The 24,473-nt window shown below is 42.2% G+C and overlaps 1 protein-coding gene across 5 annotated transcripts in view; it reads left to right on the top strand.

The window, feature by feature from the left end:
• ARNT2 (aryl hydrocarbon receptor nuclear translocator 2) overlaps positions 1–14,038 on the top strand; it is a 104,258-nt gene extending 90,220 nt beyond the window's left edge. For 4 of the 5 annotated variants that reach the window (XM_034421392.3, XM_087877919.1, XM_034421395.3 and 1 more), the window contains 5 exons: positions 5,514–5,613; positions 6,945–7,083; positions 9,321–9,486; positions 11,930–12,066; positions 12,912–14,038. In XM_034421392.3, the coding sequence (XP_034277283.1) occupies positions 5,514–5,613; positions 6,945–7,083; positions 9,321–9,486; positions 11,930–12,066; positions 12,912–13,010 (641 nt within the window). In that variant the 3' untranslated portion in view covers positions 13,011–14,038. The remainder of the gene's footprint in view (positions 1–5,513; positions 5,614–6,944; positions 7,084–9,320; positions 9,487–11,929; positions 12,067–12,911) is intronic. The other variant, XM_034421393.3, reaches the window with a different exon arrangement.
• Positions 14,039–24,473: the final 10,435 nt, after the last annotated feature.

Below are 24,473 nucleotides of genomic sequence, written 5' to 3' on the forward strand. Positions count from 1 at the left end.
GTTTTTTTATCAGGGCAACCTGGTCTACCCAAATATGGGATGGAGCATCCTGCTTCCGCTTTCACCTTTCAGGAGCCTTCGCAGGCAGTCGCTTTCATGACAAACTATTTTCGGCAAATATAAAATTTAACTTCAACTGGGGAAAAAAAAAAATTCCTTGCACTTGCTTCAAGCCATCAAGGAACCATTTTTGACATAGGATGCCGTTAAAAAAGGAATAGAGGCAAAGTACTTGTTACTTTTACATATTTTGCATAATGTTGATTTTGGATTGACTTTTTCTGAGCCAGTGCGTGCAAATAGCTGTAGTTTGCACAGAGAGGCCTATCATGCTAGGGACATTTGCTCTGCAGCCGTCAAGCACGTATCTTAGCAGGGGAGGTGGGGGGGAAATGAAAATATCCCCTATTGCTCCGACCATGTGTTTATAAGCAACAGATCCTGTAAAAAATATCTTTCAAAAAAAGAAATAATACAGTTCAGGAAGAACTTTTTTAATATCTGCATTTATTGCATCTCCCAAGTTAGATATAACTCACTTCTCCTTTATCCCTGTCCAAAAAAATAGAAACAAATACCTAAATATCAGAAATCAGATTTTCTAGATGGCTTTTTGCTTGGCATACCTGGCTTCTTGGCTTCGGTGCTTGGAGCAGAGACATTTAAATGATGCTGTACAGTCTCTTGGAGGAATTTGTCATTGATTTCTCAACATCGTGGCAACGTTTCCACATTTTTTAATTTAAGCCCGAATCCAAATTTTTATTTTCTGCTGTTGAGAAGTTCCCATTAAGAGGTCCTCATGCACAATTTGAATTTCAGCTTCGGGAGTGGGGGGGAGGGCGAAAATTCTGGATAATAGACAAATGTTTGTTACTATTTTTATACTGTTTTCTGTCTGGGATGTAATGACAGCGATCCCAGATGCTATTTGTCTCCAGTTGGAGTTCCTTTCAGTGTCAAGAAACCTTGATCTACTGCAGCTGTTTTTAAACTTGCCTCCTCCAATCGTGTTGCATCCTAGTTCTGGAAATGTTCAGCCTGCACAGCCGTGCTTGCTAAGCATTATAGGAGTTGTAGTCTGGCACGTTTCAAGGATGCCCATTTGGTGAAAGTGCCTGTGTCGCTCAATAGTTGAAGGAGTGATTAAATGATTAATTTAAATGATTAAAGGCCTGGAGATTAAAACATATGAAAAACGGTTGCAGAAATTGGGTATGGCTAGCCTGGAGAAAGGAGGACTAGGGGACACCTGATAGCAATGTTCCAGTATTTGAGGGGTTGCCACAAAGAAGAGGAGGTCAACGTATCTTCCAAAGCACCTGAGGGCAAGACAAGAAGCAACAGATGGAAACTAATCAAGGAGAGAAACAACTTAGAACTAAGGAGAAATTTCCTAACAGTGTCAATAATTAATTAGTGGAAGGGCTTGCCTTCAGAAGTTGTGGGTGCTTCCTCAATGGGGGCTTTTAAGAAGAGACTGGACAGTCACTTATCTGAAATGGTATAGGGGCTCCTGTTTGAGCAGGGGACTCGATTAGAAGACCTCCAAGGTCCCTTCCAATTCTATTCTGATTGAAGATTGATTGACTTATTAGCAAAAAATAGTCATGCCAAATGTTGTTTTTTAAAGTTTGGCAACAAAGCCAATGTAAATGTTTATTATTTTGAACTGAAATTTCACAAATTCACCTGATTTGGCTGCACTGCACCAACGCCTTGTGAAAATTGAATGCACAAGTGATAGATCTCTTTTTTTTTTCTTTCCCCCTTCTTTTTTTTCTTTTTTGAGTATTTGTTCGCTGGGCAGGTGTGCATATAGCAATAGCACTTAGACTTATATACCGCTTCACAGTACTTTACAGCCCTCTCTAAGCGGTTTACAGAGTCAGCCTCTTGCCCCCAACAATCTGGGTTCCTCATTTTACCAACTTTGGAAGGATGGAAGGCTAAGTCAACCTCGAGCCTGGTGAGATTCGATCTGCCAAACTGCTGGCAGCTGGCGATCAGCAGAAGTAGCCTGCAGTACTGCACTCTAACCATTGCGCCACCACGGCTCATATAATTTGCAAAAGGCATCCCTAGCTAAAAAGATTGCCAACCATAATACATTTATGCCCCTCCTGCTTTTCACCCAAGAAACTGATGTATGGTTCTTTCTATGTACATCCTGATTTTATTCACACAGTAGTCCTGTAAGCTTAGTCAGACTAAAAGGGAATGACTTACTTAAGATCACCAGCTCATTCTGGAGAAAGGAAGGCTGAAATTTGACCTTCCTTAATCCTAATGTGTCACTCTACTGAACTGCCCCTTCTAACATAGCCAGTTTTGTTTAGCAAATGCTAAATCTGGCCAAGATTTTCAAAGCTGATCCCAAGAGTCAATTATAAATACAATGTCTTTAGACAGTCGTTTGCAACATCTTGGGTGGATTTGCAATTTGGTACAGCTTTGCCATTGTTCTTCAAGTCATGGCTTAAGGCCAAAATAAATAAGGATAAACTGAGCTGAACTCTGCTTTCCTGGTCAGCAACTTAATTTTTGAACCCGCTGTATTCATGATTTACTCCCACAGAAGCCAGGAGAGAAGCAATGGATGCTCTTGGTGAACTTTCCTTATTAGATAATTCAGATGCGTACTCTATTTCTGCCTGCATTTGAGCCTTATTTCTGAAACCCTGATTTTGCAATTTGTGGCGAGAAGATGAGGCACAATTGGAAGCATCAAAAGTTTGCAATTCTGACATCAGCACTCTGTTGGTCAAGAAGATGCTTTTTCATCATACGATCTCACCTAGGAAAGATCTAATGTGCTACAGACCCCATAATCTCCTTAATGGGAATCTTGTGAGCAGTAAAATGAAGAGGAAGGACAGATTCCAAAGAAATGAACCGTCCTTTCTCGTGGGCTGAAGATTGCAGCAGTCATCTATACACATAATCTGTTTACTGAATTAATGTATTTAATGGCTTTGCAGAGAATTTTAAAGCATAAAATAACCAAACAGTAAAGTTTGGTCAATATGATAAGCCAACAAAAATGGACCATATACTATGCTTCGATTTGAGCAAATGTCAAATAAGAACAGCAGAAACCGACCCAAAAGGAATACGTCAACCTAGTTGAATATGTGAAATGCATCTGTACAATGTCTATGGAGATTCTCAGTCTATCAGGGTTCCAAGTAACAGCCCCAACGCAAGAAGACCCCAAGGCTAGAAGTTCCTCAAAGTTCCATTTTATGAGAGATATCATATTGGCACATCTGGGAAAACCCAAATCTGAAAGCTTCCAAGTTTTCTCCACCCAATAGAAAGCCCAAGTCCCTTCCCACTGCACCCACATGTCCATCACATGGTCCAATCAATGCACCTTCCCAAATGGAGATGCCTCCCAGTCACGCCACTCCAGATGCAGGGCAAGGTGTCCTTGACTCTCTGAGAAAGGAATGTTATTATGATGATGTATCTCACCCCTGCTCACTAGTGGGTTTCAAATCCCGTCGCTACTGGTTTGCTCGTGGATGCACTCGCGTGATGCTTCTGCGCATGTGCAGAGACGTCCGGGCAGGTGGGCGGAGCCTCCTGCCACCGCCGCTACCAGTTTGCCTGATCCAGTGCAAACTGGTAGCAACCCACCACTGCCCCTGCTCCATACAATTCGCCCTCCCAGTTTCCCACAGCACTAAATGTGGCAGCCCTGAAGATCCAAAGAAAAAGATGGCCTCCAGGGCTTGAGTCTTGAGCTGAAGAAGCTTCTTTGGATGAGAAGCGAAATGCCTTCAAAAAAAAACCCCAGAAAGTCCAGTTGCGTCTTGAAAAAGCACCTTTGGGGCATCTGTAGAATGTTCTTCTGATTTGTGGAAACATCATACGAGCAATCTCATTCAAACGCAACGTTGCTTAGGAGGAATTTTGTCATCATCCCACAGACACAGTTGGAAGACAAGAAGGTAGCATCTAATTGGAAGGCCACCTACCCACCAAATTGTTGGTGCTGTTGAAAGGGTTCATGATGTTGCCATGGTTGTGTTTTGTTGTTAAAGATTAGAAGAGATTCAGAAGTATGAAACAATATTCGCGGGCTACACATACATACATACATACATACATACATACATACATATATACATACATACTAACAACTTTATTGTCATTGTACGTATATACACAGTATATCCATACAACGAAATTCACTTAGGTTAGGTTTAGGTTTATTTGATTTGACTTAACACCCAAAGACCAGGTCCAACACACATAACAATCCCCAAACACACACACACACACCCCACAATTCCCCCGCCCCTAAACCACCCAAGCATCCACGCAACAAGACCAAGTAATGCTGTCCAACAGCTCACTGATGGTGGCCCTTTAGTTCATTGTCGAGTGCAATTATAGTTCTGGGATAAAAACTATTCAGAAAAGGTGTGGCCCGCATTTTAATTGTTCTGTATCTTCTGCCAGAAGGCAACAGTCCAAAAAGATTGTAAGCAGGATGGGAAGAGTCTCTGAGAATGTTATGCAACTTCCTCAAACAGCGAGATTCGAAGATGTCGTCCAGGGCTGGTAGCTGGTGTCCGATGATATTCTGGCAGTTTTAATGGTTCTCTGTAGAGCTTTTTTGTCCGTTGCAGAGCTGCTCCCATACCATGCAAGAATGCCGTATGTCAGGACACTCTCAATGGTGCTGCAACAGTAGGACAGAAGTAGATGCTGAGATAGATTTATCTTCCTGAGCATTCTCAGGAAGTACATGGAATGAGGGCTAGGTGCAGGATATGGTTACGAAGCCAATTTGGCAGCCACAATGGTAGGACTGAAGCTAAACCTGGTTTGTATGATGGTTGCCTTGTTTTATTTATTTATTTATTTTACTTATTTTATTTCTCAACCATGTATAAGATAACAGGCATAAGTATAAACACGATTATGAAAACAGGAAATGGATACGAATAAATGGGGACATTAGGACAGGGTTGGTAGGCACGTTGCTGCGCTTATGCACGCCCCTTACAGACCTCTTGAAAATGGGGTGAGGTCAACAGTAGACAGTCTAAGGTTAAAGTTTTGGGGGTTTGGGGAAGAAACCACAGAGTAGTGCATTCCAGGCATTGACCACTCTGTTGCTGAAGTCGTATTTTCTGCAATCGAGTTTGGAGCGGTTTACTTTAAGTTTGTATTTATTGTGTGCTCATGTATTGTTGTGGTTGAAGTTGAAGTAGTCATTGACAGGTAGGACATTGTAGCAGATAATTTTGTGTACTACGTTTAGGTCAGACCCTAAACCCAAAATTTCATACCTGGTGGCATAAGGTATTCTGTTGTGAGCAGAGGAGTGGAGGACTCTTCTCGTGAAATATCTCTGGACTCGCTCAATTGTATTAATGTCCGATATGCAGTGCGAGTTCCAGACAGACAAGCTGTATTCGAGAATTGGTCTAGCAAAGCTTTTGCATGCCCTAGTTTGCAGTTTTTGAACCGTCTCTTTCTGTTGATTACACTTGCAGCAGATAAAAAGATGATGCCTTCAGCTTCCACAACAGGAAACCAGCAGATCTACTCTCAAGGGAGCCCGTTTCAACCAGGACATTCTGGGAAATCTTTCAGGTACTGTGACTTGTGGCAGAATGAATAAAGACAGCGAATCAACACTTGGCATACATTGAGCAAGCATTCGTGAATAGGATCTTTTGACCTCAGTATTATTAGGGGAAAACCGGAGCTCAGAAATAGCCAGATTCAACATACAGTTATATCAATAGAAGAGAATATTTGTAGCTCAGGTTTGAAATGAGAGGTCCTTGGTGCTCCCTGAGCTCTGTTGTTTTCTTGCAGACATTTCATTATATAACTAAATAATACAATCAGTGCATTAATAGTCTTTACTTATTGATTGTATTAATCTTGGTGCTAATCTCTGTTTATCTGGGTATTCTAGCACTGTTGATATTACCTAGTTGGGTAATGAAAAGTCTACAAGAAAACAACCAAGTCCATAAACGCCAAGGACCCCACAGTTTCCTCCTCCTCCTCCTCCTCCTCCTCCTCCTCCTCCTCCTCCTCCTCCTCCTCCTCCTCCTCCTCCTCCTCCTCCTCCTCCTCCTCCTCCTCCTCCTCCTCCTCCTCCTCCTCCTCCTCCTCCTCCTCCTCTCCAGAAACCCCACTTCTTTCTAGCATTGATGATGATATTGCCTAGTTGGGTAATAAAAAGTCTACAAGAAAACAACCAAGTCCATAAACGCCAAGGACCCCACAGTTTCCTCCTCCTCCTCCTCCTCCTCCTCCTCCTCCTCCTCCTCCTCCTCCTCCTCCTCCTCCTCCTCCTCCTCCTCCTCCTCCTCCTCCTCCTCCTCCTCCTCCTCCTCCTCCTCCTCCTCTCCAGAAACCCCACTTCTTTCTAGCATTGATGATGATATTGCCTAGTTGGGTAATAAAAAGTCTACAAGAAAACAACCAAGTCCATAAACGCCAAGGACCCCACAGTTTCCTCCTCCTCCTCCTCCTCCTCCTCCTCCTCCTCCTCCTCCTCCTCCTCCTCCTCCTCCTCTCCAGAAACCCCACTTCTTTCTAGCATTGATGATGATATTGCCTAGTTGGGTAATAAAAAGTCTACAAGAAAACAACCAAGTCCATAAACGCCAAGGACCCCACAGTTTCCTCCTCCTCCTCCTCCTCCTCCTCCTCCTCCTCCTCCTCCTCCTCCTCCTCCTCCTCCTCCTCCTCCTCCTCCTCCTCTCCAGAAACCCCACTTCTAGCATTGATGATGATATTGCCTAGTTGGGCAATGAAATGTCTTCAAGAAAACTATCAAGCCCAGAGAGCACCAAAGACCTCGACCTCACATACCATTATATCTGGACTGGTCCATGTAGAACGAAGGGACTAGAGGTCAAGCAATCTTCTATCTTCCAAACCCCTTTTCATTTTCTTCTTTGCAGCTCATCTGTGGTCCATGTGCCAGGTGTCAACGACATCCAGTCCTCTTCGTCAACAGGACAGAACCTGTCACAGATTTCTCGGCAGTTAAATCAAAGCCAAGTCGCCTGGACAGGAAGTCGCCCTCCATTCTCCGGACAGGTATGGCAACTAATTTAAAAAAGCTGGCTTTAATGACATCTATTTTTGGGCAGAGCAATCGTGTGTTACATTTTGGGCTCTTATCGTTTTGATCACAAGAGGGATATTGGAAGGTAGAGTGCTAACGAGACTTCCTCTCCAAAGGATGCTTTGGAATATCCCTGAGTGAATATAGCTTCTGTCTCGACAACACCTGAAAGCAGCATCCCATCAGGTTTGTGTCTGCATTTCCTCTAACAGAATAGAAGGGAATGGGACTGGACTGGACTGGACTGGACTGGACTGGACTGGACTAGAATAGAATAGAATAGAATAGAATAGAATAGAATAGAATAGAATAGAATAGAATAGAATAGAATAGAATAGAATAGAATAGAATAGAATAGAATAGAATAGAATAGAATAGAATAGAATAGAACAGAACAGAACAGAACAGAACAGAACAGCATAGAAAATATGGGAAGGGATGGAATGGGATAGGGTAGAACAGAACAGAACAGAACAGAACAGAACAGAACAGAATAGCATAGAAAATATGGGAAGGGATGGGATAGAATAGAATAGAATAGAATAGAATAGAATAGAATAGAACAGAACAGAACAGAACAGAACAGAACAGAACAGAACAGAACAGCATAGAAAATATGGGAAGGGATGGAATGGGATAGGGTAGAACAGAACAGAACAGAACAGAACAGAATAGCATAGAAAATATGGGAAGGGATGGGATAGAATAGAATAGAACAGAACAGAACAGAACAGAACAGAACAGAACAGAACAGAACAGAACAGAACAGCATAGAAAATATGGGAAGGGATGGGATAGAATAGAATAGAATAGAATAGAATAGAATAGAATAGAATAGAATAGAATAGAATAGAATAGAATAGAATAGAATAGAAGAATGGAATGAAGAATGGAATAGAAAAGAAAAGAAAAGAAAATATGGAATGGAATAGAATAGAATGGAATAGAAAAGAAAATACAGAATAGAATAGAATAGGAATAAGAATAAGAATAAAAAGAAAAGAAAAAAAGAGCCTGGTGGCGCAGTGGACTAAATGATGTTAAAGTAGCATTTAGCTGCCAGCTGCCTGCAATTACTGTGAGTTCAAATCTCACCAGGCTCAAAGTTGACTCAGCCTTCCATCCTTCCGAGGTAGGTAAAATGAGGACCCGGATTGCGGGGGCAATAAGCTGACTTTGTATAAATATACAAAAGGATGAAGGCTATTGCTTAATGCATTGTAAGCTGCCCTGAGTCTCTGGAGAAGGGCGGCATATAAATCGAACAGATAGATAGATAGATAGATAGATAGATAGATAGATAGATAGATAGATAGATAGATAGATAGATAGAATAAGAATAAGAATAAGAATAAGAATAAGAATAAGAATAAGAATAAGAATAAGAATAAGAATAAGAATAAGAATAGAGCTGGAAGGCACCTTGGAGGTCTTCTAGTCCAGCCCCCTGCTCAAGCAGGAGAACCTATACCCGTGCTGGCGAACCTATGGTACGCATGCCCAAAGCAGCACACAGAGCCATGTTGCCTGGCATGCACAGCATCACCCGTTCGTCTTCCGGGTTTCTGGCGGGCATGCGCACACGACAATCAGCTGGCCTTTGTGCGTGAGGCAGTGCCAGAAACCGGAAGAGCTGGTTTTCCGTTTTCCGGCGTGAGCATGCGTGCCGGCCAGCTGATTGTCACGTGTGCATGCACAGCAGTAACCAGAAGACTTGCTGGCCAGCTCACATCGGTGCACCAGAAACCAGAAGTACCTTATCCGGTGCGTGCATGCTTCTCTTCCAGGTCGGGGCCCTGATGAGCACGAGCGTGCGTGCAAAGTGCTCCCTTTTTGGTACTTATTGTGCATGTGCGTTCGCCATCACTGACCTATCCCATCTCAGACAAGTGACTGTCCAGTCTCTTCTTAAAAATCTCCAGTGATGGAGCGCCCTCGATTTCTGAAGGCAGCTTCTGTTCCAACTGATTAATTCTCAGTTCCACAAGTTAATTCTTCGGTTCCACCAGTTCTTTGAGTTACAATAGCCAAGCAATAAAAACGAAAGCAAATGACCTAATTAGCCCTGAAAAAAGACACTGATATTGTAATGCACAAGGCTGTCGGGGCTAAGCTTGGATCTCTGTTGGATTGCTTCATTTTTTTATTCTTATTTTTTGGAGAAATGTGGACAGATATGTCAACTTTTTTGGGTTTACTCTCCATTCAGCAAATTCCTTCGCAAGCCAGCAAGGCACAATCGTCGCCCTTTGCCATTGGATCCAGCCATAGTTACCCTGCTGATCCAGCTTCCTTCAGCCCCCTTTCCAGTCCAGCTACGTCTTCTCCAAGTGGAAACGCCTATTCCAGCCTAGCTAACAGGACGACGGGCTTCGGTAGGTATGGAAGTTGCTCTTAACCGCATTAGCGCATTAATATATACAGGTAGTCCTTGATTTACGGCCTCAATTGAGCCCAGGAATTTCTGTTCCTAAGTGAGACATCTGTTAAGTTGAGTTTTGCCCCCATTTTCCGACCTTTCTCACTGCAGTGGTTAAGTTAGTAAACACGGTTGTGATAGTAACACAAATCTAGCTTCCCCATGGACTTTGCTCATCAGAAGATTACAGAAGTTGATCACAGGGCCCCGTCATAAATAGGAGTCAGTTGCCAAGCCTCTGAATTTGGATCACATGACTGTGGGGAGGCTGCAGTGGTTACTTTTTTACTCATTGTATTGAAAAAACTAAAGAATTGTCCAAAAGAAATAAAGCAAGATAGTATACATAGGGTAGTCATTGCATCATAGAAATAGCAGGTATTAAGGGTCAGTTGTGAAGGGGAGAAATTCAGCAGGTTCTGACAAGTTCTGGAGAACCGGTAGCGGAAATTTTGAGTAGTTTGGAGAACTGGTAGCGGAAATTTTGAGTAATTCGGACAACCGGTAGCGGAAATTTTAAGTAATTCGGACAACCGGTAGCGGAAATTTTGAGTAGTTCAGAGAACCGGCAAATGCCACCTCTGGCTGGCCCCAGAGTGGGGTGGGAATGGAGATTTTGCAATATCCTTCCCCCAGGAGTGTGGGGGGGGGGATGGGGATTTTGCAGTATCCTTCCCATGGAATAGTGTAGGAATGGAGATTTTGCAATATCCTTCCCATGGAATAGGGTGGGAATGGAGATTTTGCAATATCCTTCCCCCAGGAGTGAGGAGGGAGGGAAAATTTTTGAATTTCATCCCTGGTTTGGTGTAGTGGTTATAGACACTAGTCTAGAAACTGGGAGACACTGAATTCTAGCCCCACCAGCTAGGTGACTTTGGGGTAGTTCCTCTCTCAGCTCTAAGAGGGAGAAGGCAAAGCAATATTCTGAAAATATTGTCTAGAACTCAGTGACTTTTAAGATATGAGCCCTTCGACTGCCAAAATTCTCCATACTGGCGGGGGAATTTTGAGGGCTGGAAGTCCACATATCTTAAAGTTGCCAAATTTGAATGAAAAAAAAAACAAACACCCACTGGTCTAGAAGATTTGACTCCATGGCCCCTATCAAGGGTTATCTTTATTACTCTTGGCAGCTTCCATGACACTGGCTCTTGCAAGCCCTTTTCTCTGGAATAAAATACCGAACAGACTGTTCCAAAAGTGATGCTAGCCAAAATACAAGACTTGAACTATCTGTGTGCATAAGGGCCATTGTGATTGCAAAAAAAATAAACTTAAAAATTCTGACTGGCTAATAGCCCAGTATTCTTCCAGGCTGATTCCTTTTCATCTGACAATTTGCTCCTGTTTGAATTAAAAAAAAAAAAAAACCCGGGGAAAAAAAGGAGGGGGGAGAAATTGAACAGGATGTGTTCTCAATTCAGCAAATTGAGAATAAAATATTCTTGACCAAGACAGACTTCACTGAAAATTCAGAAGAGGGTGTGAGTGGAAATGTCAGAAACAAAAGGTGAAGAGAGAGCATATAAACATCAAAGCGTACGCAAACAAAAAATATCTATTTTCTTTTTCTTTTTCTTTTTTGAAAGTTCTACAGTGAATTATTCCAGCCTAAGGCAAGGAGAAGGGGAAACAAAACTTGATTTTGCTGTTCCGGACACTGAATCTAATGTCTAGCGTGTGTATTTTTCAGGACACTGGTTCTTCTAACTCAAAAGTTACCAACAGGATTTGTTTTAAAAAGATCAGCATCAAACGATGTTTATCTGGAAAAACATGTGGATAATTATACCATTGTTTGTATTATTAATATAATGGAATATAATATATTAATATAAAAAGTCGGCGTTTTGGACTACATTCACAAATAGAAAAGTTAGTGCAAGTTTATTTATTTTATTATTTATTAGTTCAATTTATATGCCGCCCTCCTCCAAAGACTCAGGGCGGCTTACAATGCACTTATAGCAATAGCCTTCATTCTTTTGTATATACCTGCTTATTAGGGCTTTTGGCCCCCCCATAAGCGGTGTTTCTACAAAGTCAGCTTATTGCCCCCACAACTGGGTCCTCAATTTACCTACCTTAGAAAGGATGGAAGGCTGAGTCAACCTTGAGCCTTGGCGAGATTCGAACCTGCAGTAATTGCAGGCAACTGGTCTTAATAACCAGCTTAATAACAGGGTGCCTTAGACCACTGTACTACCAAGGCTCTGTCTGCCGGGATTTTGTTGCTAACGGATTCAGTCTGATCCACAGGCATTTGAAGGTTCCCAGTGCTGGCGCTAATTCACCCACAGATAAAGTGCTATCATTATCATCATTTTGTTTCACAGAAAGGGGTGCTTCTCACAAGAATCATCGCGGTGGTTCCTTTTTGTTTTTGTTTCTTTCAGCAGAAAGTAGCCAAAGTAGTGGACAGTTTCAAGGACGGCCTTCAGAGGTCTGGTCCCAATGGCAAAGCCAGCACCATAACCAGCAAAACAGTGAGCAGCATCCTCACCAGCAAACTAGCCAGACAGAAGTGTTCCAGGTAAGTGCAAACCACCAAAATATGTTTGGGCACCATAGTTCTAGCTTTAGGGATTCCATAGAGTCATTGAATTGGAAGGAGCCATAGCAACGCTTACAAATAATTCCTGATAGCTATTGGATTTCACGTTAAGGCATCCATAACAACTGCCCATCCAGTCTCTGCTTGGAGACATCCAGAGGAGGAGAGCTCCTTAGATAGCAATAGCAACAGCACTTAGATTTATATATCGCTTTACAATGCTTTACAGCCCTCTAAGTGGTTTACAGAGTCAGTCTATTACCCCCCAACAATCTGGGTCCTCATTTTACCCACCTCGGAAGGATGGAAGGCTGAGTGGGATTTGAACTGCTGAATTGCAGGCAGCCGGCAGTCAGCAGAAGTAGACTGCAGTACTGCACTCTAACCACTGTGCCACCACGTCTCTTGAAACCTAAACTTGGATCTCCAACCAGTAGTAAAAAAAATTGGATTTCACCACTGCTTACCACATACTAGAGATTGACAGAAAATGGGCTGTATAAGCACAGTGGGAAATGTATGCATGTATTGTGAATGTATTTACGTTTATCGGGCAGCATTGAATTCAAAAAAATCAGGAGATCACGGCTGACTCATGGACAGCCTTGGGTAGCTGATGAAGGATACCAGGTAGAGATACCCTTGGTCTTAACTTTTATTTTGGAAGCATTTCTTTGCCATTTGCTCTGCTCCTTTTTCAGTTAACTCCTTGGCAACAAAACAAAGCGTTGGTCTTGAATTGCAGAAATTTCAAACGAGTGCATTTTTTTATCCCCAGGTTAAACCAAAATCACATTTTCTTTTGCTTTTTCGTTCTTCCACAGGATATGCTACCTATTCCAGGGGATCCAACACAAGGGACTGGCAATTACAACATAGAAGATTTTGCTGATTTGGGCATGTTTCCACCATTTTCCGAGTAAATTTATCTTGCCAGATAACCTGCTCTGGCACACAGGGTTGGGGGAAAACCTACTGATGTAGCCTGGGCTCTGGTTTTTGTTCGTTCATTTGTCTGTTGGTGTTAACATTATCATAGAAGCTCTTATACAAGGAGCCTCCGTTCTTTTCTTTTGAGATAACTTGCTCTCCTCCCCCAATGTTAACCATGCAAGTTCTAATAATTTACACCGTATTAGACAAGATTCGTATAAGGGTTCAATTTGTACAGGCAGTCCTCAATTTACAACCACATTCAAAATTTCTGTTGTTAGGTGAGTCATTTGTTAAGCGAACTTTGCCCCATTTTACGACATTCCTTGCCACAGTTGTTAAGTGAATCACTGCAGTTGAGACATCAGTAACGCGGTTGTTAAGTGAATCTGGCTTCCCCCTTTGCTTCGCCAGAAGTTTGCAAAAAGTGATCACATGACCCCGGGATGCTGCAGTGGTCATAAGTCTGAACCGGTTAGCAAGCGTCTGAATTTTGATCACATGATTGTAGGGATGATTGCAAAAGTTGTAACTGAAAAATGATCATAAGTCTCTTTTTTCATTGCCGTTGCAGCTTTGAATGGTCACTAAATGAACTGTTGTAAGTTGAGGACTATCTGTATTTCATTCCAAATTGGCAGAAGAGGTCAGGGTTGGATGGGTGAAGGTAAGGGGGGGAAAAAGAATGGGGAGGCACGTTGTGATTTTTTTTTTTCCCCTGAGCCTTTAACATCAGAATGTGAATCGTTGCTAATTTCCCATTTCCACGCTTAAATATTAGGTGCGCCAATCCTTCACTCACTATTCAAAACAAACCCACCAGATTTCTCTAGAACTTTGAACAAAGGACACTGCTTAATGAGTAATGCATAGCAGTCTTGGGCTGGGATGGACGAAAAGAAAGACCGTTCAGTCTTCATAGTCTGCTTCACTGGGGGAAGATACTTAAATTGCCTGATATGCATTTCTGGATTTAATCACTGCAGCCCAACCCATTAAAGAAGAACTTGACTAACAAGGGTAGCAAGGCCCTAACTACTGTAATTCTAAACTAAATTTTTCCTGCATATATACAGTATATAGGTTGAGTATATGGTAGCACCAGGGGTGGGCTTCAAAAATTTTAACAAGGGGTTCTCTGCCCAGTTGCTGGGTGGGCATGGCCATGGTGGGCATGGCCTAGTCAGCCTCCTGCACCACGGGGTGGGGGGGGATGTTTTTGCCCTCCCCAGGCTTCGGAGGCTTTACTTGAGCCTCTGGGTGGGCGAAAATGGCCTCCCCAGGCTCCGGAGGCCCTCTGGAGGCCAGAACTTAACGATAGGCCCGTTTTTCGCCCTCCCCGAGCCTCTGCACGCGCCCTGCACTTACGTACAGCCAAAACAGGTCACGTGGGGACTCCGGGGAGGGGAGGGGTAGGCAGGGACAGCCAGGAGTGGGATTTGAGGGGTCCTCCGAACTGCACAGAATCTTAGCTAGAGGTTCTCACGAACCCCCAGCAGTCCACCTCTGGGTGGCACCGACTATGCACAACACAAAGGTATAGCATTATTATGGTTGTGAGGTTGTAACCAGATCTCAGCTCACATTGCAACCAGGGTCAAAGTAGGTTGAATGTTTGTGATGCCTTTTGTGTGTGTGTGTGTGATGCCTTGAACATGTGGAAGTTATCAGTTAAAATAGTAACAAGCAACAACAACAATAGTAGCCATCCTGGATCACAAATGTTGTAGTTTAGACCAAGAATGTCCAGGATGATAAACATTTATTGGCTAGAGTAGAAAAGGGACAGCTTCTCTATTCTTAGGATCTGCTCTAGATTGGAACTGTAGGATAAAAAAAAATATCAGAACTGAAACCAAAGCTGCTGTGCCATATGACTTTACCTTCGGCATGATTGTCTATGCTTCATGATGCTCCTTGCCACCTATTTGTAAAGTTTTGTAGCAATTAAAAAAAAACATACATAGAAAATTGTACTTGTACAGAAACCTATGCTGCATACACATACATGCAGTAATAGAAAAACATACAATGAAGTGGCATTGTTTTGTGTTTAAGTAAAAAGAATAGATCTGTGACATGCTAACACATTCGTTTTCAATTAACTCTTTTTTTAATAGTTTTTTTTATTTTATTTTTTAATTTGATTTATATGCCGCCCTTCTCCGGAGACTCAGAGCGGCTTACAATGCGTTAAGCAATAGCCTTCATCCTTTTGTATATTTATACAAAGTCAGCTTATTGCCCCCACAAACTGGGTCCTCATTTCACCTACCTTAGAAAGGATGGAAGGCTGAGTCAACCTTGAGCCTGGTGAGATTCGAACCTGCAGTAATTGCAGGCAGCTGTGTTAATAACAGGGTGCTTTAGACCACTGTACTACCAAGGCCCAGGTTGACTCAGCCTTCCATTCTTTCCAGGTAGGTAAAATGAGGACCCGGATTGTGGGGGCAATAAACTGACTTTGTATAAAAAAAAGAACACCGCTTAGGGGGGACTGAAAGCCCTACAAGCAAGTATATACAAAAGTATGAAGGCTATTGCTTAAGGCATTGTAAGCCGCCCTGAGTCTCCGGAGAAGGGTGGCATGTAAATCAAACTAATAAATAATAAATACCACCCCATAGTGCTTTACAGCACTCTCTGGATGGTTTACAGTGTAGAAGCATTATTTGTATATTGCCCCCAACAATCTGGGTCTTCATTTTCCTGACCTCGGAAGAATGGAAGGCCAAGTCAGCTTTGATCCGGTCAGGATCGAACTGCAGGCTGTGGGCAGCATTTGCCTCTAATACTGCATTTTAACCACTGTGCCTCAGGGCTCAAGTTAGTAAGGTAACTGTTCTGACTCAGATCCCCAAACACAACAAACCTTCTGAATTTAATTGAAAGATTCCTTTATTAGGCGCGCCAGCAGCCCCGGCAAAAAGTTTCTCTCTCACCGCAGTCCGATAGGGAGATGAATAGTTGTCTGCCACGCCTATTCATCTCCACCCCCTGTCTTTTATCCCCAGAGCAAGGGTGGGGCTTCGCTAGCAGCGGTGGCTCTTCCGTCCCAAGGATCAGCCCACGGATTTCCACCGCTCTCCTCTCCTCTGCCTTCTGCACATCCTTGCATCAGGCACTGGACCCAGCTGTTCCTCCTCTTCCTCATCAGCCACCTCCAGTTCTGGAGGCTGTCAATTCTCCATCTGACGGACGGCCCAGGCTCCGCCTCTGTCTCTCTCTCTCTCTCTCTGACAGCTCCATTCCCTTTTCCCCCATGGAGCTCTCAGGTTGCCTTGATGCTGACGCTAACTCCCATCCCTCCTCCTCCTTTGATTCGGCTGCTGGAGGGACTGGTAGCCAACAGGCCACAACAGTAACTCTTACTAACTTAATTTAATTTAATTTAATTTCCAATTTATATACCGCCCTTCTCCCTGAGGACTCAGGGCGGTGTACAGCCAAGATAAAAACATAGAATACAAATATTAAAAAACAGTTAAAAATATATATAAATTTTGGCCCGAAAGTTAAGAAATCACAGACTGATTAAAAGAATTTAAAAATTTCTTGAGCTCTTTCAAAGTCTTTCAACCATTCCCCACCCACAACCTCCACCCCAAAATTGGCACTAAATATAATGCTAATGTAGATCATCAACGACACTGAAAGAAATATATTGTGGATATAGTGCATAGAAATTATGTTGTTACGAAGTATACCACACAGTGCAAAATCTACTTGTTCATACCGTTGTTTGGTGGTGTCCTATTTTGCAAGCCACCTTATTGAAATGTGATGTTCTTGTGGCTGCAAAGAAGGATTAAGAGAAAGATTGTGACTTCTGTGGCAGGGATCACTAAGTGGCCAGTCAATTGTGAGATTGGGCCAGTGATGACGTGGCTCACCCATTTTCTCGAGGAAAGTGTGCATGCATGTGTTAATGCCTTCGTTATTTATCTTATAGTCATTCTAGACCAGTTTGAATGTAAGGTTACATTCCTGTAATCTGGTGCTTTCTGGCAAAAAAAAAAAATGTTTATGGTCTTTCTAACTCCATGTTAAATCCAGCTAAACTTGAAGATGTAGGCATTTTTATACCATCTGTATATCTAGTATCATACGAAATCAGTTCTTTGTGTCTGTCTCTCTGTCTGTCTGGATTTGAGTTTGCTGTAGAAATGGGAAGTCTGGAACAAAGGAAGCTGTTTGGACAGGGTGCATGATCGCATGGAATCTATAAAAGAAACTTAAAGGGCAGTTGAGATCTAGTAGATCTAGGCTGAGATCTAGTAAGCTCTTCTCTTTGGAACAAGAGATATGTACATGTCATTGCATTAGTCCAGTTTATCCAATCTTCCCTTTTCTTTCTGTGAAGGAAGAACAACACTTGTTGAGTCATTGTGGCTTTCTTTACACATGAATTTGCAGAATCCTTGATTGTCCAGAACTTAGCACCCTCCAAATGAGTTGGGATACAGCCTCCTTCATCCCTGGCACAGGTATAATGGGACTTACAGGTCTGTGTCCCCAGGTTACGAGAGAGGCCATTGCATACAATCAGTGATAAACCTATTGATGGAATGTCACAAGTTCAGACTGCAGCTGAGTTTATCAATAGCACAATGGGTTTAAGCCATGGGTTTAAAAATGAATCAGTCCCTACGCCACAGGTGGCTGAGTTCACACTTATTGCTGAGCCATAAGTCATGGTTTACAAACCAATGCTTGAGTTTACAAATTGCGTTAAGCCAAGTTTTGGCGTGTGCACTGAGTATTCTTCAGTGCCTTGGCTACTCGCAGATGTGACACAGTCCAGCAGATTTGTAGCTGTAGATCCAGAATAAGACCGAAGGAACAACTTTTACATTCAACCAGAAATAGTCTTAACTACAAGCAAGAAAAAGTGGCTGGATCCACCAATTTTGCTAAACCCAAGTTGACCAAAATAATTCCTGCATTTGCATAACATGCTGTATCCAAACCCCATTGTGATTTAAGGTGATGCCTGTTTCTCACAACATTCTGAATTATAGATGATCAATCCTATTTTAGCCCACCCCAGCATATCCTGCAAACATAGCTAATAAGAATAATAATGTCAACAGAAAGGATGTGAACCAAGGGTAGCAGGAAACACTTCTGATGTCTGGCTCTCACACTTGATAACAAGAAATTATTTTCGCAGTAATCAAGTTGAATGTAATAAGTAGTTCCAACCTTTGGGCTGGTTGCACACAGCTCGAAGCCATAATATAGTTTTATTTGTATTTAGCTTAACGTGATGTTCTTTGTGTGATGTTAAAGTTATTTCTGTACTCTGCCCACTTTTTTGTTTTTACATATTGACAAAAGGAATAGAGAAAATTGAGAATTGCCTAAAAAGTCCAGATTATTTCACTAGTTTATAAGATTCACTCTGCCTTGTTCTAACGTCTTCAATCCATAGTTTTTTTTAAAAAAAAGCCTAAATTAGTGTTGTTAATATTAGTAAATTAGCTCAGTTTGTACATAGCATTAAGCCTTAAGCGATGTTTTTTTTTTACAGTGTTTGAACAACATGGTTTAAAGTTATTGGCAAACCAAGCCAGTGTAGTGTTTTGTTTGTTTGTTTTTCCAACAAATCTGAAGTTAAAAATCCCAATTTTTACATGTTACATGTGAATTCCACCATTGTTTTGGTCATCAGTGCCTATAAATAGTTCGGTTTCTTTTCCTGGCTAGAAAGCAAAATATGGAATTGCAAGCCGACCTTTTCAAAGTTCTGAATTCATTTTAGTCCAGCATTAACAATATTGATGGATTTTCTCCCCCCACCCTCTCCCCAAGCTGGTGTTAGTGTATACATTTTTATATGCACTATGCTTCTCTCATCACTCCTCTTTTAAACGTTTGGCAGATGTGCAGTCTGCATAATAGATTGTATAATATATAATAGATATTATAGAGGCTACCCAATAGATATTTTGTTTCATTTGGGTGAGTTTCTTTGAGGGACAGCTAGAAAGAATAAAGCTTAGTTTTTCAAATAGAAGGGAGGTATTACTAAATGTGGATAGGTTTGGGGTACTATTAAGACATTTTGCAATGACTATGGAGCTGGGGTGGGTTCTAAAATTTTTTACTACCAGTTCTGTGGGCGTGGCTTGTGGGAGGTAATGTGACTGGGTAGGCGTGGCCAACTTTTTTTTTTTTTACTTTTAAAAGCATTTTTTCTACAACCTTAAGAGGTTGCAAAAAAAATGCTTTTAGAAGCCTCTGACGATCAGGCAAGTCAGCTGGGATCATCAGAGGCTTTTAAAGTATTTTTTTTCCCTACAACCTCTTCGGCCGAAGAGAAAAAATACTTTTAAAAGCCTCTGAGATCCCAGCTGAGCCGCGTGATCATCAGAAGCTTTTTTAAAAAAACTTTTAAAAGCATTTTTTCAGCCGAAGAGGTTGTAGAAAAAATGCTTTTAAAAGTAAAAAAAAAAAGCCTCTGATGAGGTAGGCGGGGTAAGTGGGCCGGGAACCAGTTCGGGGGCATGGCCAGCCAATGTTATTACCGGTTCTCCAAACTACTAAAAATTTTTACTACCGGTTCTTGTGAACCGGTGCGAACTGGGAGCAATCCACCACTGCTATGGAGGAGCAGATATTTTACATTGATGATGATGATGATGTTATCCATTCAGTCATGTCCGACTGGGTGATTCTATGGACCAGGTCTTTCCACATCTTCTGATCTTGCACTACTTCTCTGAGTTTTTCTGTGATCTGGCTGGTGTCGTCTATGATGGTGATTTTATAGTATCCATCTGCGTCTCCTGCTTACCAACTGCATGGACACACAAGATATTGGCTATTAGGTGCAAACATCCTCTGGTCATCCTTAATGCAACATTGATCTTAGTTGGGAAGAAAGTACCGTAATGCAGAATAGTTGAGGCAGTCTGGTGGGACTATTGACAAATTAATATACTGTAAATCAGGGGTGTGAAACTCAAGGCCTGTGGGCCGCATCTGGCCCATGATGTGGTCGAATCCAGCCCGCGGGGCTGTCCCAATCTATCCGCATCACTTCGGCCCGGTCTACCCAATGCGAAGAAACATCGGGCCAGTGTGGCTTCCTCCCGGTTTACCCAATGCAAAGAGGAAACATGCCAGCAGTTTGGGGAGTGGTGTCAAGCTGATCACGCCCACCCATTTGGCCACGCCCATCCAGTCAGCCACGCCCAGTGAGTGGTGTCAAGCTGGCCACACCCACCCAGCTGGCCACGCCCCGCCGGCCCCCCCAAGGTCAACCACAGCCCTGATGTGGCCCTCAATGAAATTGACTTTGACACCCCTGTTGTAAATCGTCACATTAAATATTTTTAATATGAATTGAGTTTACACTACACACGTAGCAACTGTGTAGTTGATAGTTTGTTTTCTGCTCGGTACACTGGATTAGTTTCACCCATTACTATACAATCTGGCTCAGCCTAGATTTTTGATCTGATAAATTCCTTCAAGATTCTCACCGCCATCCCATTCTTCTCCAGTTTCTGTCCTTCTGATCCTTCCTAGATGAAGGCAAGAGGGAAATATTTTTGATCTCCACCCACTAGCAATCTTATAAATCTATATAAATCTTGTATAAATCTTATAAATCTGAAATAAATGGTGAAATCATCCCGAGTTTATTTCAGTGGGGGGGAAAAATGCTTGAAAATTTCCCATTGAGATCACAATGTGTTCATTCTCTGCTCTGGATGGAAGGTTATTTTGCGTCAGGTTTTATTTAAATGACTTTTCTTACCATTGGCATCAATCTCTGTTGAACTCTTTCATGTCAGTGTGTGGAATTGTGCTGTGGATAAAAAAAATGTGTTTTGTACTTCTGAACGTTGTATGTAGCAAAAGCAGTTTTGTGTGTCGATATAATGAATAACTTGCCTTTTAACATTTCATTAAAATAATAAAAGGTCATAAGCTACTTACCACAGAATGAAGGGCTGTTGTTGATTTCGGTCTGTAGGATAATGTGGTTCTTTTTATTGATTTAATGATTATACTTAAGATTTACTTTTAAAAAATAATACAGGATTCCGCTTCGTCTTTCTTTTGCTTATGTTTACATATTGTTTCTCCAAACGAATTTGCAAAGTGGCTGACGGTATAAAGCATTTTAGTACCGTACCAAAAAATCAAAATCCTAAAATGGTTTTCAAGTCCAGTGACAAAGAGGGCGGGCGAGCAGGGGAGTGGACTAGAAGATCTCAAAGGTCCCTTCCGACTGTGTTATTCTGTTAAGGTTCATTTAGAGAACATTCTCAAAGACTGTTGGTACTGAAGATAAACAAACTTTTTTTTTAGAAATCATCACTTGGAAGCCTCTGCTCCAAGGAGATACATGGACATAATTTGCAAATGTGGAGAGAAGTACTTATTTTTCGGAGTATAAGACACACTTTTTCTCCCCAAATTTGGGTGCGTCTTATACACTGAATGTAGCCCCACCCACCTCCTGGCCCCCACCCTTTGGCCTCTGCCTCCCAGCAATAGACATAATAGCATTTATTTATTTATTTATTTATGGTTCAATTTATATGCCGCCCTTCTCCGGAGACTCAGGGCGGCATATAAATCGAACCAATAAATAAATAAATAAATGAATGAATAAATAAATAAATAAATAAATAAATGAATGAATGAATGCTATTATGGCTATGTTATGATTTAATCTCTCTACTAAATCCCCCCCCCTTATTTTCCAAGCACAAGAAGGTGGCAGCGTGGAAGCTTCCGGCGTTAATATGGCTTCCAAAACTGACAGTACCCTCTTGCTAGGAACAATTTTTGTGGAATCATCACAGCTGGCCCTTTGTGTTCTGTCCCCGTCCCACACACGCACCCCCACAGATGGCCCAGAGTTAATAAGCCACACGACAAAATCTTTGAAGATAAAGCTGGCAGCAACCCAGTGGCTAGCTGCCAATTCAGACTTTACTCACACAAAACAAAGATTAGACTGCAAGCATTCCGATAAAGCAGGCAAAGTTTCAACAATACAAAGATTAGTCCAAATGCAGTCCGACAAGGCAGGCAGAAGTCCAGTAACACAGAGATCATGGATTATTTCTAGTTTTTGCTTGTCACAAACTGAACCGGCCACCACACCCACATTTATACCCTGTGGGGTGTGGTCCAGTGACTCAGCTAATCTCTGGCATGCCTTCCCCTCTGCTGCGCACGCTTCTCCCTGCGCCGCTGCCGAGGATCCAGCCAGCACTTATCTCCTTCGTCGCTGTCCACCTGTGGCTGCGGGGACGTGCTTGGCTCTAGGCCTATCTCTTGCCCTTCGGTGTCCTCCGGAGGCATTGCCAGAGAGGAGGGTCCTGGAGAGGGAGGCCTTGCCAACTCCTCTTTCTCACTCTCAGAGTCTGCATCTGTCGATAGCCCAGGCTCAGGCAATGGAGCCACAACACTTTGCTTTGTTCAACTATGTTTTGTTGTGACCGAAAATTTGATTTCTCACAAGGCATCAGAACATTACCGGTATATTGGCTCACCAGAATGTCAAAGGAGACTTTCAAATCCAGCTGTCCCCTACTGGGTCAGAACCCCTTTTTCTCTATGGATAGACAGTCACGTGGTCCTTCATTCAGATGTGTTGGAAAACTGGTAGTTTCCCAGTTCTGACCCAGGTTCTTTTTCCATGACACTCCTCCCCCAATGATGCCAGTCACCAGATATTGCTTCATGAGAAAGTATTTCAACAGTAGCTGAGCAGCTGTGTAAATATATTAAGGATAAAAAAATACCAATTTTTTTTTCACATTGTAAAAAGAAAAATCTTGATTTTTCTCTTCCTTTAATCTCCACACTTAGCCTGCCCTGCCAAACGACCTACAGGGAAATAAAGATCCAAGCCAGAGATGAAATAACAATAATAACACAAAAAGTCAACAAAATTTGAGACCTTTTCCCCTTTTTTTCCACTTGGATCTAAATGTACCCTGACATCTGCCTATTTGGAGACAACCTCCAGCTTTTCTAATCGACCATGTTCTAAGAAAGCTTCCTTCCTTGGCCTCGAGGCTCAGTTAGTTAAGAGTTGTGTAATTCTGAAAATCCTTCCCTGAATTAGAGGGACAAACCAAGCCTACAAAGTATTGGGATAGCTCCAGATGACTGCATGAGGACTTCCTCTGTTCCCAGCATTGATAGGTAATTATTGCTGGTAACATAAAAGCAAAATTAGCCTTTCCCCCCCACCCCGCCACAAAAGCAAGGAAAGACTGGAGTCACACTGTGCTAACCTACAAATGTAGGTTGTTGGTTTGGGGGTTTTCAGGTAGGTTTCATGGAATCTAGTCAATTGTCATTTAACCAATAAGCCATCATTGAGCCAACTGCAGCTTCACATAATCTGTGAACCACAGTGTCAACTCAGAAAGCACCTCTGACCTGCTCTTGAGTTGCCATAGGCAAGGGGGATGGGAAACTGATGAAGCAGCACAGCAGCCAAAGACAGGAGCGCATTCCAGACATATCTCTCTCAAGGCTGTCTCCCAGGGTTACCCACAGCGGCCGGAGGGGAGTGATCTCTAAAACTCGCAAAATTGCTCTGTTGGTGAATGTGATTGAGTGGGGGAGGGGGTAAACGGTCATGATTGGGATGTAAATTATATGGGGTCACAGTTGGCTTCACCTGGAACTGCTGACATGAAACTCGTAATAAATAACTGGATTTCTTTTGAAGCTTGGCTCGAGGCTCATGATTTAATTACGGCATCTGTTGGAACCCTGACACACAGCAGGGAGAACATGATTCTTGGCTCAATCACCTTGTCTCAACTCCAAAAGAGACAGATGAGAAGATAAGAAGAAAATCTTACATCTTCTGAACACTGAACCCTGTCCAACAGCTTGGTTCTGAAAGACATAAACTCTCTGATACTCAAGGCAATTTATTTAATGTAGATGGTTGCTCACCTCAATATCATGTCTCCAGGCAGCTAATAACAAAAATAATTATCACAACAACACCACAATAATCACCTTTGCCAGCTCCTCCTCCTCCTTTCTAGCATATTCCCCCAGGTGCAGGGTCCACTTTTTGGATCATTGAATGCAGGGGTGGGCTTCAAAATTTTTGAACAGATGACCCAACAGATGACACAATTTATGGAGCAGGGTGCGTTAAGTAGTAGTAAGATAGAGGCGGAAGAAGTAATAGAAGAACTTAAGATAAATACAGATGTTATCATCTGCACCTTTGATCAAATTCTATGAGAAAACAGAATTGCATAATATATTCCATATCTGAAGGCATCCTAAGAAAAATTGCATTTAGAGCTAGACGTTTCATGTTATCAAAACTCCTATAAACCTGCATTTGGTTTCTGAACTTTAAGTGTCAATACAATGGACAAAAAAAAAATCAAATCCCTTGAAAGAAATATGGTTAGGATGCTAATTCTTTGAAGAGAGTCTTAATT

The sequence above is a fragment of the Pantherophis guttatus genome, chromosome 13 (assembly GCF_059756535.1).
Source record: "Pantherophis guttatus breed Tessera chromosome 13, ASM5975653v1, whole genome shotgun sequence".
Lineage (NCBI taxonomy): Eukaryota > Metazoa > Chordata > Lepidosauria > Squamata > Colubridae > Pantherophis > Pantherophis guttatus.